The sequence below is a fragment of the Chiloscyllium punctatum genome, chromosome 9 (genome assembly GCF_047496795.1).
Source record: "Chiloscyllium punctatum isolate Juve2018m chromosome 9, sChiPun1.3, whole genome shotgun sequence".
In the NCBI taxonomy this organism is placed as follows: domain Eukaryota; kingdom Metazoa; phylum Chordata; class Chondrichthyes; order Orectolobiformes; family Hemiscylliidae; genus Chiloscyllium; species Chiloscyllium punctatum.
In genome coordinates this window covers 42,312,071-42,331,301 of record NC_092747.1, presented here as the reverse complement: position 1 = coordinate 42,331,301, position 19,231 = coordinate 42,312,071, and the positions used below count along the sequence as shown (strand labels likewise).

Below are 19,231 nucleotides of genomic sequence, written 5' to 3'. Positions count from 1 at the left end.
AGTTGCCCTCTTTTACAATTGGCGTCCCCTCTGCAGGCAGCCTCCAACTGCCGCCATTGGATTCACCAGTTTCTAGCACAATATTGGCTTTTATTGGACAGACCAAGACTTACCATGACCCAGGCCCCCTGTGGACTGCCCTTACTATGGGTAGTCAGACCCCTGATGATTTCTGTGCAGCTCCCCAAATGACCTACTACAATGTTTGAACTGGTTGCACTAGACCTACAGGACTGACCCTGGCCCTGATTGGTGCAAACAGCTGACTGCCTATCAAACTAACCAGAGCCTGCCCCTTGACTTACTGTACTCGGACCCCCTGGCTGAACAATGTCTTCCTTAACTTGTCAGAAGACCTATACATTGTGACATGATTATTTGGTTTTTGCACATGCCATGTGTAAGTAAGCACATGGTGCAGCTAGGAGATTGATGTAGTACAATGGTATACAGCAACCTGTCCACCCCCGTGGCTGATCTCTGCTGAAAAGCATGTCAAGCGACCCGCTTTGCATCTGTGCTAAAAGACAAGTCAGGACAGAAGTACTGAGAGCACTAAACTCCAATTGAGGGGACACAAAGCAAAAAAGGCATAGCAAGGCAAGGCAGAGCAGGGTAAGGCAGAACAAAGCAGCAAAGTAGACACAAAATGAGTGCTAAGAGAGCAGGAAGGAGTCCTTAGATGCTCCCTGGTTCAATCCATGGAGATGGGAGACTGTCTCTGTAGCAGCAGCAGCATTTCATTGAAACGTGCTCCCGAGAGCAGCATTGAAACACAGGACCGTATTTTTCGAGAATTGGTAATGTGCAACAAGGGTACAGAGAGGCTGTTATGGGTCCATTACAAATACCCATGGACAGGGTGATCCAGGGTAATGTGAGCAGTCACTGCCTGTGGAGCATGCCCCGAGGTGTCTAACTCATATCCATGATGGACATTCAGAGAAGCAAGTGGCGAGCTGGAGTCAACTGATAACTGCCTAGTTTTTATTCAACAGGTGGGTGAATGGAAAACTACATATTAATGAGGTTAGAATCACTAATAATGAGATGTTAATAAATACAAATGGATGTAAATGGGCATCCTGCCAGTTATTAGAAATTCTTGTGTCACCATACAACACTTCTAGTCATAGAGATGTACAGCATGGAAACAGACTCTTCGGTCCAACTCATCCATGCCAACCAGATATCCCACCCCAATCTAGTCCTACCTGCTCACACCCAGCTCATAAGCACTTTTGTTCTTGCCATCAAGCTCATTCTTGCTGGTCTCATTGAATTTTTCCAACTTGTCAATGCCCATATTGTCCAGGGCATTACTGCAATCGCTGATTGGGAACAGAAAACTAGAGAAAGCAATAATAATCTTTGTGCTTTGGGAGAACAAAAGTTTCTCACGTGCAAGTTTATTTTGATCTGGGATTCCTCATTCCACCATCTGCTGTCAGTAATTCCATAAACAAGTAATATATAAACACACTAGACATACACAAAGAACTTGAGTGAAATATTTTAAGCTCAGTTACATTATATATAATTATTGTAGATCCTTAAATCATTTTGAAAATACATATTCAAAAGAAAAGGAATATAAATAAATCTGTTGAAAAGAGCAATATCCCATTCATATAGTTATAAAGCTTTATATCTGATGCCAGTTAAATAATCCAGTTGAGGACACATAAGACCACACCTTTGACAGTAACTACACCTGACTCTTTCATTGCAGCCTGGACATGGTAGAAATGGACTTTAACGCAATTTTTGCTTGGAATATTTAAATAGTCACCTAATTTGAAGTCCCAATAAACTTTTGAAAGGGCAATGATTATTTTCTTTACCTGAAACGATTAATAGGTTTTAACCATTTTAATTATATTCAGTGGTAATTTGGAATTAAGTTACCTCATCCTATGATTGTGGAATTGAGGTGCTGTAAGTATTTTGTTCTGCAGATCAGTCGATTATCACCAGATCTAATCTCAATTTGACTCATCAATCACTGAACTAAATGCATACTGGAGACTAACAGTGTCAGCGTTTAATGCTCGCTTTGACTCTTCTGCATGCAGAACCTCTTAACAGAAAAATCTTTGGATAGTTTGACAGTTTATGTGACTGAACCATTTAGTATCACACTCCAATGACAAGCTAGAAGCTTATATTGTCTTGGAGCCTATGTATGGCTTATGTCTAACATAGATGATCTGAGATAAAAAGACTAACAGCACTACAGGGGATCAGCCATTGTGAGAAGCAGCGTTTAACTGTGGGAAAATTCAATCCTGAAGAATTACCTGGCAGGATGGTTAGAATTATTAATCATGCATGTTTAACCTTTCTTGCTGGTTCAAATATATTTAGATTTCAGCCAAATGAAGTATTGGCTTAAATCTTCACTTGCATTTCTACTCCTGGTGGTTCCTTAGGATCATTAACAGTTTGCATTCATGTATTGTTGCTTACCTGCACTGTGCGGAAAATGACCAGAATTGAGAATACATTCTCACCAATATTGAAATCCAGTAAAATGGCAGTAAACCAAAGAACAACCTGGCTTCCGTTAGAAGAGAAAGTGAATAATTTTCCTACTTTATTTTACATGATGATACACTGAACATCAGGCTAGATTGCTCTGAGCAGTGAATGAATCATGCTCATTGATCTTGTACTTTCCCTTTGCCTTTCAGTGGGCTTTTGCATGGGAAATTGTTGTCAAACAGGGAATTTAGAACACCAGTGAACTGATAAAGTAACAGCGTGCTCCCTAATCGATCAGATTAAAGATCATTAACGAGCTGAGTTTGAATCAGGAAATGTCAATTAGAACAATAAATTCAGGATCAAATCATGCAGAAAGCAAAATGAGAGAGATTGGAATAAAAACTGGAGAGAAATAAATTAAAAGGGAAATTAATTTTAATCTCAGTCCATGCTGAACATAATCCCCAAACTAAATTAGTCCCACCTGCCTGCACCTGGTCCATATCCCACCAAACCTTTTCTTTCATGTACTTGTCTGAGTGTCTTTTAAACATTGTAATTGTGCCCACTTGCTCAGGAAGTTCATCCTTGTACTCAAATCTCTTCCCCAGAAATCAGTGCAGGCTGGGTCATTGAATTTGTTCAGGTTTGAGTTGTGTTGGTTTTTGAGAATCAGGGAGGCAAGGATTGTGGAAGGGCACATAAGAAATACAGTTGAGACCACAGCCAGACAAGCCGTGATCTTTTCAAACGGTGGAACAGTTTCAAAGGGTCAAATGACAGACTTCTGCTCCTAAATCCTATGTTAAACATTTATGAAAGTTAATTTTCACTACCAAAGAGCTAATCTGGAAACAATTAAGTTTCAGCATATCATTAAAAGATTCATAGACTGGAATGGACAAACCCTGACTTTTTTCGTGAGTATAGACCATATTCATAAGTTCAGGGACCTCACACAGCAAAATAACATAGGGGCAAATGTAGGCTATCAGGCTCTTCAGTCTGCTTTGTCATTCAGTAGGATCATGGTTGACCTGATGATGACCTCAGATGCACTTTCCTGCTTATTCAGCAGAACGCATTTTAGAAATCTTTCAACCAGCAATGCTCTAATTTCACTGAACATGTGTATTCGACAAAAGATATTGTCTCATTTACATGAACCAAAGTAAACACAGGTAATCTCACCTTTACAGCAAAATTGGACTCATTGCTGCAGTTTTAAATATTAAAGATCTTCCTCAGTACCAAAAGAATGGCCAGTCTGCAATCAAAATGTGTGGTCATTGAGCAGTTCTGCTGCAAATAGCTGCAGGTTGGATCCTCTCTGGATTAACCAGAGAGGAAAGAATGTCTAATGAACCCAGTACCAACACCTAAAAGTCTGACATGATCTTCAAGATTCTTCTGAAGTCCTTCAAAAGTAGAACACAAATAAGTTCTGAACATGTATTTTCTAACATGTTCAATCACATTAGCAATTTTTTTAATATAGGCAATCAAAAATCTAATATTTATTGTAACGTTATTTCATTTGTGTCCTCATGAATTTTAGTTCCACTTTATTGGTACAGCTAATCCTGAGAACTGATACTTGTTGCCATGGAGATGCTACACTGAATTCTAGGAGGGCAGGAGGCAGAGAAAATTAAATTTTTATTTGACTGAGGGCCTTCCCATTCTCCTGTCAGCCAGGAATGACCTGCTGTCACATTGTTTAGGCTTCAGCTTGTGTTTCGACATCTAATCAGCCTCCAAGTGCCAAGCTGCTAAGTGGGACAAGCTGAGGGCACAAGGTCTACCACCTGTCGAGACTATTACAGTTTCTACAAAGGCTTTCATGAATACAGTTACAATAGCAAGTGAAAGACTTATCCTGTGCTCAGAGGTAAATGAATGTGCCAATGTTTGAGAGATCCCAATTACCCTGAATTACTTTTGTGACCCCAGTCAGAAAAATTCTAAGGTGCTCACAGATCTCAGCTGGTTGGTATAGAAGCAGCGCACGAAAACTACATTCAGTATTATTTAGATGAGGATCCAAAATCTGAGAAACAGAAAATATCTCTGAAAACATTAAGTAGTGAAATAGTGCAGCTCCTTAGATTCAATGGAGAGATAAGTTAGAGGAGGGTGGGGGTGGGGAGAGAGGAGCATAGAGTACAATGGGTGAGTGGGGGAGGAGATGAAGGTGATAGGTCAAGGAGGAGAGGGTGGAGTGGATAGGTGGAAAAGAAGATAGGCAGGTCGGACAAGTTAAGGAGACAGAAACTGAGCTGGAAGTTTGAAACTAGGATGAGGTGGGGGAAGGGGACCCTTCCCCCACCTCATCCTAGTTTCAAACTTCCAGCTCAGTTACTGTCTCCTTAACTTGTCCGACCTGCCTATCTTCTTTTCCACCTATCCACTCCACCCTCTCCTCCTTGACCTATCACCTTCATCTCCTCCCCCACTCACCCATTGTACTCTATGCTCCTCTCTCCCCACCCCCACCCTCCTCTAGCTTATCTCTCCATGCTTCAGGCTCACTGCCTTTATTCCTGATGAAGGGCTTTTGCCCGAAACGTTGATTTCGCTGCTCATTGGATGCTGCCTGAACTGCTGTGCTCTTCCAGCACCACTAATCCAGTATTTGATTTTCAGCATCTGCAGTCATTGTTTTTACCATCCTTAGATTCAATGTCAACTCTTTGTTAGAAGTAGATGGATTTTTCTGAACACAGTACCATGCTAGCATTTTTAAATAATAAAAATGAATAGTAAATTACTCTCTAATGCCCTGTTTAGAAGTAGTTTCATAATGATTGTGTGCTTAACTTTTACAATATTCTACCTTTTCTCTGTACACTATCCTGAAGCCTCTATCCAGAACTAGACACATCTTCTCATTTTCCTAAAAGATTGTTCCACCATACATACCTTGCTCAGTGGCCATGCACGTCCTCCCTCTATAAATGAGTATGCTATAATTCGGTAATTACATTTATTCAAATATTTAATTACTATTTCAAGAACTGTCACAAGATCAGATTAAACAGATATAAATAAGTAGTCACAGAAATTAGCAGACGTCAATTTAACAGTCAATATTTCAGCAAATAGTGAATATTAATGACAATCTCATCATGCTTGCACCTGTAACTAAGAGTCTGACTTGTTTTTGTGGTGAATTACATCTGCACAGAATCATTATCATGACTCCAACATGAAAGCTTGATTACCACAAGTCCACTTATCTAACATTGCTCTTCCAGCTGTAGGAAAGCTAAATCTTGCATTAGCAATTAGCTTCCTGTTACAGTTTATGCTCAGCATGTATACAGAACACTTTTCAATTGATATTCAATCCTTGTGTTTCTCTTAGGGAATTCTTGCTCAAAGGACTGTCTCATTATGGTTGTGCAATGAATGAAACTACTTTGAGATTCAAAATTTGAATACCTCAGGCATCAATTAAGATTAACTCTCGGCCTGCAGTACCCAAGAGTTCAATATAGGATTGTTCTTTTAACTGATTAAGAATCACAACATCTCTTAAAATGCAGCATTTTGGCATTGCATTTTCTATGACTGGACATTCAATATTTTGTTTGAGATTGTCAGCAAACCCTTGAAATCGTTAATAATTTTTCAGGTTTTAGCAGTTTCATAAGACTAATAAAAAGCAGAAGCATTGGTTACAAATGTATGATCCTGCAGTAAAGTGGATAGCTGGCACTATCCTGTGCATATTAGGAGATCATAATCAGAAATAGCTATTCATATAAACCCCAATTATCAGTAAAGAACAAGCTTCATACTTGAGATACTACAAAGCAAAGTGATTAACTTAGTTTGTAAATTTATTTTTAATCATCACTTTTTTAAAAAAAAGGAAATAATATTGTCAATTAATGTACTGGAAGCATCATCACTCAATCTCATCTCTGGAAGGATCTCTGCACTAAAAAAAGAACTTATTTAGCAGTGTTAGATTTTCTCCACTGTAACCATTAACTTATTTATGACTCACCAGTCATACATTATAATTGCAAAAGGTGTACCCTGTACTGAATCCTTTCATACTGCAATTCAAGTTAAATGCATATGGTACGCAATCTGAGGTTGTTTTCCTTAGAGCAGAGGAAACAGAGTGGAGACATGATTGAGGTATATAAAATTACAAGGGGCATAGATAGGGTAAACATGATAAAATATTTTGGTGTAATTTGCAATGCCAAGACATACAAAGTTATGGGGTAAAAACAATAACTGCAGATGCTGGAAACCAAATTCTGGATTAGTGGTGCTGGAAGAGCACAGCAGTTCAGGCAGCATCCAACGAGCAGCGAAATCGACATTTCGGGCAAAAGCCCTTCATCAGGAATGATGAAGGGCTTTTGCCCGAAACATCGATTTCGCTGATCATTGGATGCTGCCTGAACTGCTGTGCTCTTCCAGCACCACTAATCCAGAATACAAAGTTATGGGCCAAGTTCAGGAAAACAGGATAAGAATAGTTAGGTGCTTGTTTTTGGTTGGTACAGATCAAAGGACCTTTGCTGCGCTGTAGACTTCTATGAGTCTATCATTTGAACATGCAACAATAACCTAACTATGATAATGGCAAGCCAGTTAACTGCTGTTAGTTAGACCTGCACTTGCCCATGCAAGGTTGACAATTTTACGAATAACAAATGGGAAGTGGATTAGGTAAATGTTTGCATTTGACTCAGATTTCAGATAGTCCACATGCAAATCAAAGCATGTAAGTCATCACTCTGACAGATTCTGAAATGAACAGCTCAAGAACTGAGAAGGAAGTGTAATTTAGATCAGTGGGTTCAATATCAAACCTATGCCATGATTTGGAGATGCCAGTATTGGACTGGGTTGTACAAAGTTAAAAAGCACACAGCACCAAGTTATAGTCCAAGAGGTTTAATTGGAAGCACACGAGCTTTCGGAGCACTGCTCCTTCAGCAGGTGATTGTGGAGGACACAATTGTAAAGCACAGAATTTATAGCAAAAATTTACAGTGTGATATAACTGAAATTATACATTGAAAAATACCTTGTCTGTTGAGTCTTTCATCTGTTTGAATACCATGATAGTTTCACTTCTTTCATTTCTTACACATGAAGAGAGAATATATTTGGCTTAATTTTCACTACAGGGTTTACTTTGCATCAACAAGTTCAGAAACTCAGTACATTTGAATGGGGAAGCAGAGAGTGCAATGTCTTTCTTCAGTAGGTTTTTGATTTCTCTGTTTAACTACGCATATGCCTGTGTCTGAAGTTTAGGTATTTGTGCATTTAAAATCAGCATGCACGATAAGCCTTAATGTTACTTTAAGAGTAAAGTTTTGACCAATGTTCATCCTATGTATGTGTATGATGCAATTTCTGAACCCATTCTCTATCTAGTCTTCTGAGTGAACTATTTGTTTGAAGTATCCCTTTAAAGTGCAGTTAAACAAAAGTGTTAATCATGTAGGAACAACTAATTATTTGAACTTCCCTGATTTTTGCACATTTTCCATGATATGAACATTTTGTCATTATGAAAATGCGCTACATTATTAGAAAAATCAGATTTTGTTTTAAGAGGGAGAAAATTCCAGGGATCTTGACATATTTTGCTCTGGAGGTTCACTGTTCGTGTTATCAAACATTTGCACAACCTTGAATATAAGCACTTTTCCAGCATTATAAAATGTATAATTAAACACATAACTGTTCTTCTTTTATTGCCTTTAAGAATGTATGCTCCATTCTTCCCTTTTTTTTGGAAATGAGAATCTCTCTTTCCTCCAGTCTGAATAGAAACATCTCTCAAAATGCTACTTGAATTTGCAAGTTCCTTGCACCTTAATGAACATTTTTTTTAAAAGTGCTTATAATATATATATATATATATATATATTATATATATATATAAAATATGGTACTGGGCACAATTCTAATTAGCAGTGGTATATTAGACAGTGAATTACAATCTTCCCACTTATAAATTCAATTATAGAATTACAAATGCATCATATAAGGTGGACTAGTAAACTGAAGACCTTAACTTTTATTCCAGAGACACAGCCTGAATAATTACCAATCTTCAGTTGATGGCTGAAAGGTAGACATTGCTGACAAAGTGGCAAGATGTTGAGCTTGAAAGCTTCCCACCATCATGATATTTTGCCAGTGGTGAACATTTAGGAGGTGCAAACTGTTTAAGTGTATTTAAGCCATTAAAGGCCAATTCCAAACCGTGCCAGTGCCATTTGAAAAGACAACCCATTGAAATCTGGTGCCCTCTCAACCCTAGCACAGACTAGAAGCCTTTGGTTTTGGGCTACTGTCTAACTGGGAGTCCTCTCTGAGTCAATGGCCACCCTATAACAATAGTGCCATTTCTGCCTCATGACTACACCCTCTTTCTGTGATTATCTGTGGTTGTCTGACTGGCCCTGGTGATCCCCAGTGTTACTGGTTTCTCTTCAAGGACACCCAAACTTCCCATGGAACTGCAGCCTCTTATTGAAAAGTGGAAACATTAGCGGTCCTCTAGCACTTCCCCTCTATAATTAAACACGAGTCAGAGCCCCTGAAAATTCCATCTCCCATACAATTCATTACTGCCTGGAGATTTGTCTACTTTAAAACCATTCAAAACCACCATCTCCTCACTCTAATTCAATTTGCTCAAGCAGCTCATAGTCCCTGTTCCCAAATTCTGTATCAACATTACTTCTTCCTTTCCTCAAATGAAGAGGAATATGATGTTTAACATTCTGCCAATGTCCTCTCGCCCCCTAGGTTTCCTCTAGTTATCCTCTTCCTCTTGATGTTTTTAGAGAATATCGTGGGATTCTCCCTAATCATAATCACTAGTGTTTTCGCCTGCACCCTCTTTACTCTAATTGCTTTCTTAAGTATCCCCTTGCATTTTCTATACTTCACTAGGGCCTCTGTTGTTTTGCTCCCTCTGTACCTATTAAGAACCTGACATCATCTTATCCATTGCTAAATTTTCCCAGACATCCAAGGTTACCTGGACTTGTTACTTCTACATTGCTTCCACTTGTACAAGCAGAACTGTCTGTACTCTAAGCAGAATTGGGCCAACATCCTTGCTGGTGGGTTTGCTAGTTCCGTTGGGAGGCAAAACATTGAACTTATACTCTTTTGAAGGTCAACAATACCCACCATTCCTAAATGTTCTGCTGTAGTTTTACCCAGAAAAAACTATTTCAACTCTACCTTGGCCAGATCCCACCTTCCTTTAATAAAATCTGCTTTCCCCCCAATTCAACTTTTTTTTTTTTACAGACCATCATTTTCCTTTACCAAAACAAACTTTAAACATTTGTGTCATGGTTGTGGTCACGAAGATGTTTGCCCATCTCCACCTCTAACATCTGTATGTTCCCCAGCACTGCAACATCTCTAGCTGGACATTCTACATGATGATATAAAAAGCTCTCTTGGATACTTCAAGAAATCTGATTTGCATAGTCATACTGTTAAACTTTATCTTAGGGGTTTTCAACTCCGCCAACATTAATCACATTGCCTTTATTCACCTCATTGAACTTGTCTGCATATCGACTCCTGTGTTTGGGAATCTGTAACCTACTTTCAGCAATGTGACTGCCCTATTTTATTTCTAAGTTTAACCACAGGTCTCATTTGAAGACCTTGCCAACATATTGTTCCTGTTACCGCAGTAACTGATTCCTTAATAACGAGGCACCAACTCATCCTTTATACCCTCCCCGATCCTGCCTGAAGATCCAATATCTCAGAATGTTGATATGTCAGTCCCATTCCTCCCTCAGCCATATCTCTGAATTGCAACAGAATCACAATTCCACATGTCAATCCATAACTCGACCATTAATACTAGGAATTTAGTAAGAGTTAATGTACAGGCCATCTAACCTCACCCAACTCCCTTAAAACTCATTGTGACTGAATTCCCTTGGCTCTGTTCCTTTCTTAAAGTGTCCTGTGACCCTATTCCTACTAGTTTTAGTTTCCTCCCAATGGAACTAGCAAACCCACCAGCAAGGCTGTTGGTCCAATTCTGCTTCAAGGACAGACAGTTCTGCTTATACAGGTCCCATATTCTCAGAAACCCAGTGATCCAGGAAACTTTCACTCCTACACCAACTTTTGAGTCATGGATTTGTCTGCCCTATGCTCCTTTTTCTGTATTTGCTAACATTTGGTACCAGGCATAATCCAGAAATTACGATCTTGGAGCTCCTACTCTTCGTCTACTGCCTGAGTCCCTAAATTCTTGATGCAACCCTCATTATACCTATATGTTGAACCACTGCAGTACTTAGGATGTCAGGACACATGTATGCTTTATATTAGAATATGTTGAGCTTTGGTTTGCATGAACTGAACATGCTAAGCTAAGAACATTAATAACTTGGATGAGGAAAGTTCTAAAGCCACATTCTAGATGACAATAATATGTGGGAAGGGAGGCTGTGAAGATAACAGTTTTCAGGCCAGCCTGAGGAGGATGTAAAGGAGGAGACAACTTCTCCACAGATATTGCCAGACCTGCTGAACTTTCCCAGCAATTTCTGTTTTTGTAAGGAGGTAATGCCTTATTGTTAGTCAGTTAGTTTCTGGTGTGAACAGGGACAATATGTTGGAAGGGTCTTAAAACAAGGCTTGTGGGTAGAACTTGGAAATAAACTGGGAGCAGTCACATTGGGAGATTGCTGGAAGTGGAGTACAAACAGAAAAGCAGATATTAGACAGTTCCCTGCGGTGTGTAAAAATCTCATATTAGGGGATTTCAACTTCCCCAAACTGGTGAAATAATTGGACAAAATTTTAGCAGATGGGGGAATACAATGTTGAGAAAAAGTGAATTTATACACTTTGCCTGGAAAGACAGAAAGTGGGGGGGGGGGGGGGGGTGGGGCGGTCAATATTATTTAAATGGAGAAAGACTACAGAAAGCCACAGAACAGGGATTTAGGAGTTCTTGTGCAGAGCATTCAAGTTCATCAGGTAATAGGGTAACTGTGGAAAAGTTATTTCCTCTTATGGCAGAGTCCAAGACCTGACAGCATAATCTCAGAATAAGGGGTCTCATATTTAAGACAAAGATGAACAGGAATTTCTTCGGAGAGTAGTAAAACTATAGAAAGAGGGTTGTCGAGACTGTGTTGCGACGCTTAAAGTTGAGTTGGATTTTTAATCAGTAAGGGCATTAGGGTTTTAAGAGGAAAAGGTAGGAAAAAGTGAAATTCAGGATTATCAGATCAGCCACAATCTCATTGCATTGTGAAACAGACTTGATGGGCTGGACAGCCTACTTTTGCTTCTAAATCTTAATGCCTTATAGGACTTCAGCTGCTGACAAATTGTATGTGTGACTTTGATAAAGGGACAAAAGGCATAGCTGTCAAATTTGCTGACAAGGTAGGAAAGTAAGCAGTGAAGAGGACATGGATTACAAGGATATTGACCAGTTAAGTGAGTGGGCAAAGATTTGTCAAATGGAGCATAAAGTTAGAAAACGTGAAATGGTCCATTGTGGCAGTAAGAGTTAAAAAAGTTTGTTGTATAAACAGACAGGAAGACAGTGCTGTGAGGTGTAAGTGTTTCTTTCATTCACGGACGCTGGAGAAATTGAGGTGGCCTGGCTACATCAGCATAGAAAGAAAGTTAACTTTTCCAAGTCCAATGACTATTCTTCTCTAGTTCAGGTTGCTCTGCTACAACACGTGTTTTATCAGTGTGAATTGGCTATAACGTTATTAATGAGTTGTGGACATTGCTTGCAAAACAAACCTTTTGCTGAACAAGCTTTAGCAGGTTTTCCATAGCGCAATCTTTTATGGTGTGATTTCTTAAGCACTTTTCCAAAGCGAGAGGTTGCAGAAGAACAACTATCACATTATAGCAGAATGACGTGCACAAGATACTTGGCTTTGTAAAAAAGCACACCATGTACAAGCAAAGAAAATCTTCCAAAGCCTTTACAAAATCACTGTCTGGGACTCAGCTGCACTATTGTCATCATGAGGTTTTTCAGTTATGTGGAGAAATGAGAGAACTGGAGATTGTTCTCCACTGAGTAGAGAAAGTCAAGATTAATAATAGAGGTCATTCAAAATTATAAAAGGAATTTAAACAGAGGAAACCTGAAGAATATCTCCTTTGGCAATGAACTAGAAAAGAGATTTTCAATACATTGCTAAAAGTACAGGAGTAGTGAGAAACACTTCAAAGAATTATAGAACACATAAATAAGGACACCATCAGCTCACTGTTGCTATGCAGGTTCTCCAATCAAAGTCCCTGGATCCACTATCCTGTTCCCTTTTCCCCACATTTTTCTTAAGATGATTGTCTACTAGTTTAAAAAAAAAACCCAGATTGCATTGGTCTCCATCACACTTTCAGGCAGTGATTGCGATCCTATATAATTCCTGTATTAAAAAGGTTTGCTCCATGTTTTTGCTAGTTCTTTTGAAAATAAGTTAAATTGAGTCTCAAACTTCCAATAAGAGCAGGTGTGCAATGGATCATATTTCGCTCCAAGCCACACAATATTAGGTTTGAACTATATTATCTTTCCTTTGGCGTTGCTGGGTTAAAATCTGGAACTCTCCTCAACATTGCCCGTGTCCTTTCACCAAGACTACAGCACTGCAAAAGACCACTTCATCACTAACTTCTCTGCGGTAATTAGGGATCCTAGCCAGCAATGCCTAAATCCTACAAATTAAACAAAAAAAAAAGCCAAAATAAAAGATGCACCAAGACTCATGATTTCTCTCCCTGGTCCCGAATACAGCAGTGTACACAGTTGTCCTTGCCCCATGATGTGCATATGGTCACAAGAAATGATTTAACCAAATTGCGCAGGAATAAAAAAAAAAGATCCATTTACAACTACATTTTAAAGGAGATAAAACTGAGGGTATATGCTCAAAGTTGTTTTAAGCTTTATTTAAATAACAAACAGTTACAGCAAGAACACAAGTCTTTTTAATTCAATTTTTGGATTTACAATAAGGCAACATTGTGTCCAAAACATTTGTTAAATGTAACGCTCTTCGTAGGCATTTATAGTCACATTAAAAATTAGACTCCTCTCAAAGAGTTAATATTTACAATATACTTTGCCCAATTCAAGATTACATGGCAAACTCAGCAGTACAAGATACTGTAATAAGACTAATCAAAGGGGGTCAACAGTAATACTTTCAAAGCTGAATGTTGAATGTTTAACTACATAAAAAAACTTGGAAAAGGCTCCTGCTTCAAACATTCCAAGAGTTTGAATAATTGCCATAGTTCAAATCATACAATGACTTCTTTCTACCCCCACTACCCATTCACATCTCTGTAGTAGTTCTCAGTGTATTGCGACATGTAATCATGCATCAGGCCAAGAAGTAAAACGCTATATATATTTCAAACTCAATAGTTATATTACAATTAGGAAACTCAAATTGTGCCCATTCTATTTAATGTGTCCATTAAGAAAAAAAAAGATTAAACATAAAGAGGTAGGAATACTCAGCATAACAAAAAAACGTCTATTTAGTTTATAGAGGTGTAATTTTTCCCTGCATTTCCATTCTTAATTAGCATGAGTGCATTAAACTGCTTCACACATTTAGCTACATGTTTCATTTATACATCAAAACTAGGCACTGAATTTGAAGCAGAGTCTGAGATACAGTCACTAAAATTATGTCTCTAGTGATATGTACTACTTCTAATTTCTGTAGCACTTTCTTTTGCATGGTCCCTTGAAAGCTCTTGGAATTTTCATCAGATAACCAAAACAGGCAAATAAATTAAAATGTTATTGTAAGTATTCAATTTTTCTCCAGTTTATTTATAAAATATGATCTAACCATAGGCTCACTGCTGTGGATCCTCTATCACTAATATACTGCAGTCACTAACAGCCCTGTTCCAGTAGATTGAAAATCTAAAATTCCCAAAGAATTGCATCTTGCTATGACCACTTATTTTAATTTAAAAGTTATAGCTAAAAGCCACATCATTCATGGCTAGGTACCTGGTTGCAGAACTATCAACCTGAACTAGACAGTGTTAAATAGGGAACAAAAACAGAAATTTCTGGATAAGCTCAGCAAGTCTGGCAGAATCTGTGGAGAAAAAAATAAGAGTTAACATTTCAGATCCAGTGACCCTTCTTCAGAATTGTTCTGACTGTACTGAAGAACAGAGTCTTAACAGATTAAAGCACCTACTCTCACTTAAAAGCCAATAAAGATCATAACAAAAAATATTTCTGCACAAAGAAAATCTACTCCAATCTAAGATCACATTCAGGCCACACAGATGGAATGCTGAAGTAAAAGATCATACAAGTACAGAGTTTGTGTGCTTGTAAATGCTCACCAATCACCTGATATAACACAACTTACAAAAATAACATGCAAAAGGGTAATTTTTTTCCAATAACTGAATTTCATCCAAACTTTAAAACTTCATATATAACCAATGTTCATGGGGAAAAAATTACAAATTGTACACCATAATTCATAATTTACTTCTGACAACAATAAATCATTTGTTCATAAACCTGTAATAATGAGTAAAGTTTATTTTGTAGTAATATTGCCTAAGTGATGTCTACAGAATTCAAAGGCAAAAGATGTTTTGCTAAATTAAATTGCTGACCTAAAGTTTACTGCAGAAAAAAATGTTAATTGGTCAATGTCTTGAGAAATTATTAGTCCATAAGGGCTATGCATTAGTCCCTACCATGTTATTGAACTTAAAAGAACTAAAGCAAGTTTAAATCATTGACAGATCTGTACATAATTTACATCTCTTAATACAAATTTATTCAAATAAAGCTCCTAAATACAAAACAACTAGATAATAGCCCATATTTGTTTTACACAAATTACAAAGGTAACAACAAATAGTGTGATACTGCACTGGAGTACGTAAAGGATGTGTGCGTAACAGTGAGGATGAATGATTAGGATAAATTGAAAAAAAGATTTATCCAGGTCTAGTTGCTTGCATCTAGTTTATTCCCTTTATTAACGGTATTAAAAAAGGTACCTACTTTAAGCCTACCGCTGAACTTTCCAAACAAAACAAAAAGGGCAATAGGAACATGGACTGTACATTTTTAAATACACAAACAGTTTGCAAGTTGATGACGTGCCTTATGATGTGAAGTGACCTTATCTGCCATAATGGCAAGTTAGAATGCTTTCATTTAATATTTTAAGGTCACTACAATGCAAAATGTTTCAAACCAATTGTTGAAAGAATTAATCTAATAAAAATCTACATCTTTCTAAATGCTGTTCCTATGCCACCTGCCAAACTGCAGTCTGGAACAGAAGAATTCAGAATTTACACATTATGTGGTTGAACATTATATGGATAGTAAAATCAGTAAGAATTAATATTTTATTTTTAAAAGTGCAATACCTTCAAACAAGCAAAGAAAGAAAAGTTAATACCTGTCCATTGTTATTTGAAATTATTTACCTATTACTCTTCCAATCAAACATCCATTTATTGATATCCATCTTTGCCACATTGTACCATTTGACACAATTTAGTTGAGTCGAATGTCAAATTTCTACCTTCTTACAATCTTATTCCTACTGGTTTAAAAAAAATGTACATACTTCTTCCCATTAACTTTTAAAATGCACATGACTTTCATCTGATCATAGACAATGTGGCTTGTATTTTTAGCTCAAAAGGTTTACTCAGATTAAGAGAACTTACATTTACATACAGTGCCAAAAACATTCCTGAATAAACATTTCAGATAAATGTATATCAATTTCAGATATTCTATTCAGCCTCTAAATACAATAAAATCTGCTTTAAGTCTCAAGTCATGTAAGATTTAGGGCATGTAAAAGTGAATCTATGTGTAGCTACACATGAATGACGCTTTACTGGCATTTTGTTAGAAGGATAAGCAGGAGTGGATTTTCACATACCTAAGAAAATTCTCCAAATATTTCCAAAACAAATCTCCCAATATTTGCTTCTGGCATGAAGCCTTGTCTGCTGGCAGCATATTAGAAAATTAAAGACACAAACCCCGTGATTTAAAATTAGAGAACAGAAAATTACATGGTGTCAATGATCTTTTGATGTGTTCCCAGTAGGTGAGATAGATGCCTGCAACGTGCCTGAGTAAAATCTGTCCTAGTATGTCCCTATTAGTAAAGTATTCTAATCTGTTTCTCAGGTTATGAACTGACAAATTCTAAAAGCTTTGTTTTGAAGTGACATCATTTACTATAATAAAGAGCAAATACTTGAACAGTAAGCATATACAACACCTTCCAACATCTATTTACAACTTATCTCCCATAAAATTACCAGACATAGTATTTGGAACAGACAACCTTTGTAGCCTTGCTTTACTATGCACAGTAATTTGCACCACACAGAAATTATGGCACAGCAATTTAAATAATTTCCAGAATTTAAGAAAAAGCAGTGGTTTTCAAAAAGGCTTCAACAAAGGTTAGTTAATAGGTTTGTATCCATTACATACAATATGAATTTGAATTACTTTGATTGCTCTGAATGTGCTACTTTACAATTAGTTCTTATGACAAGGGGCTTTACTTAAACATTTACTTAAACAAACTCAGTGCAAGGAAAATCCACAGACCAGAGAAGCAAAAAGTTTTAATTATCAGAGTAATTTAACAAAATTTCCACCAGAGCAAGGTTTTTTTCTGCCTTTCCGCAAGCTCTGCTATGGTTGTAAAAGCATTTGAGAATACAACAGACCATAAAAAGGACCAAACTGAGAACCACAGGAAAATATCGTATATTTCACAAAACCCAAGATCAAACCAATTGACCAGATAGTGCATTATACTTGTTTGCTTTACTGTACAGTGATAAATATAGTCCATACAATTCTATATGTGAAGTTAATCATTTCACTCATCCCAGAGAACTACATAGTAAACACTTCACTATTTTTCAAATCTTTCTTTACAGTGGGAATCAATTTTTACAATCAGACGAGAATGAGAAATGTGTTGTTTCTTTTCCTTTATCAGCCCATAAGTGAGAGGGGGAAAATGTATGAAAGTAACAATTCAGATTTTTTTTTTTAAGTGATAAAAATCATACTACAACTGCTCTCACCTTCTGTTACTTTAGTTCTATCAAAAACAAAATTAATTCAGTACAATATTTTGATGGGTGCTATAAAAAAAACAAAATCCAGACTTCTAAAGCAGTTTCTAAATATTGCAAACTTCTGCCTCAAACAATTGACTCAACCTGCTCAATGTGATAAAACAAACCTCAGGGAATGCCAACTACTCTAACATTTAAATACTTGAAACTAACACCATTGCCACATCGGGCTCTGTTGCTATTAAATTGTATCAGCAAGGACAGAGCACCCAGTTTTCTCTAAATGCATTACATCCATCATCTGTGCATATACAGCACATAGCATTGGGCCAAATATACAGCAAGTCATGAAGTGACAGTAGACCACCTTTAAATCAACTGGCATTTTTCAATGCAACAATGAGTAGAAGGGGAGAGAAATTAGAAATATGACTTTTCAGTAGCTAGATTCCAAGTAGTTTGTTTCCTAGATATATTACATTGGAATTAATATGATCATCTAGCAGCAAGCATACACTTTGGTAATAACAGTAGGTAGCTGTGAGGTAGCTACTCCATATTTTTTGCTGAAAGTGTTCTGTTAACGTCATAAAATATGGTGACATGATTCTCCTGCAAGCAGACATAAATAGGAACTTTCCAAATAGGCAGTTTGCAGCAATGTCACCATTTTATGAATGTGTCTGAACTCCAAAAAGGAACAACACGATTCAGTGCATCCTCTGCCAACACTTTGAATGCTTCATGCAAGACCCAAACATAACACAGCTAAATATTTATATTAAGCTTATCAACTCTCAGGTCTGCAAAGTCTAATTACTGTGCATCATTTAATTACGTTGGAAAACACTAACAGTGCAAATCTTACTGATTTAGATCTAGTACCTTTCAGATTGAAATAGCAGAAATACTACTTTGAGATATTACAGATCTAAATCCGACAACTATTTAAATTAAGAAAATTTACTTCAGTAATGAGAGCAAAAATCAAGTAAAATTCAAACTTGCCATTAACTACCAATCTGATTGGCTCGGTGTAAACCATGTTTTTCTATATTATTGAACTGATGATTAGCAGTTTCTGATCACCACAAATACTTCTCCAAGTGTATGAAGAACTCTCTCCCATTCTGAATCAACAGGTCATCTTTGCCATTCCAAGCTCCAAATTAACTAACATAGGCTCAGTTTTAGAGAAAGCAGCTTTGAGTTCTTTGCATTCATCTCCAGAAATGTTCCCATCTTCGGATGTTCTAATGGAGTTATTTTTCATAGTTGTTTGCTGTTCTTCTTTACACATAATCTCAGATGCCTTGAGCATCTGTGATAATCGGCTAACTGGATGAAAAGGTTCCTTACTGTAGACCGCACATGGTTTTTGACCCAGTTTTATTATTTGCTGTAACAGAAAGACAAGGTTAACCACAATTAATCCTAAATTAGCCAATACGTATTATGACTAAATCAAAGATTAAGGTTATAGTTTACATTTTAAGATGACTGTAATTAACATTTAGCTGAATTCTAACTTCTCAGGGTCACCTTGGAATCTCAAAATTTAAATTTAATCTGGAGTCTGCTGCAAGAAACCTGGGAG

General features: G+C 37.2%; 1 protein-coding gene across 2 annotated transcripts in view; it reads right to left on the bottom strand.

Moving 5' to 3' along the window:
- Positions 1-13,434: 13,434 nt before the first annotated feature.
- Positions 13,435-19,231, bottom strand: part of mtmr6 (myotubularin related protein 6) — a 43,028-nt gene continuing 37,231 nt past the window's right edge. Inside the window, exon 14 of one of the 2 annotated variants that reach the window (XM_072577333.1) lies at positions 13,435-19,033. In XM_072577333.1, the coding sequence (XP_072433434.1) occupies positions 18,770-19,033 (264 nt within the window). In that variant the 3' untranslated portion in view covers positions 13,435-18,769. The remainder of the gene's footprint in view (positions 19,034-19,231) is intronic. The other variant, XM_072577334.1, reaches the window with a different exon arrangement.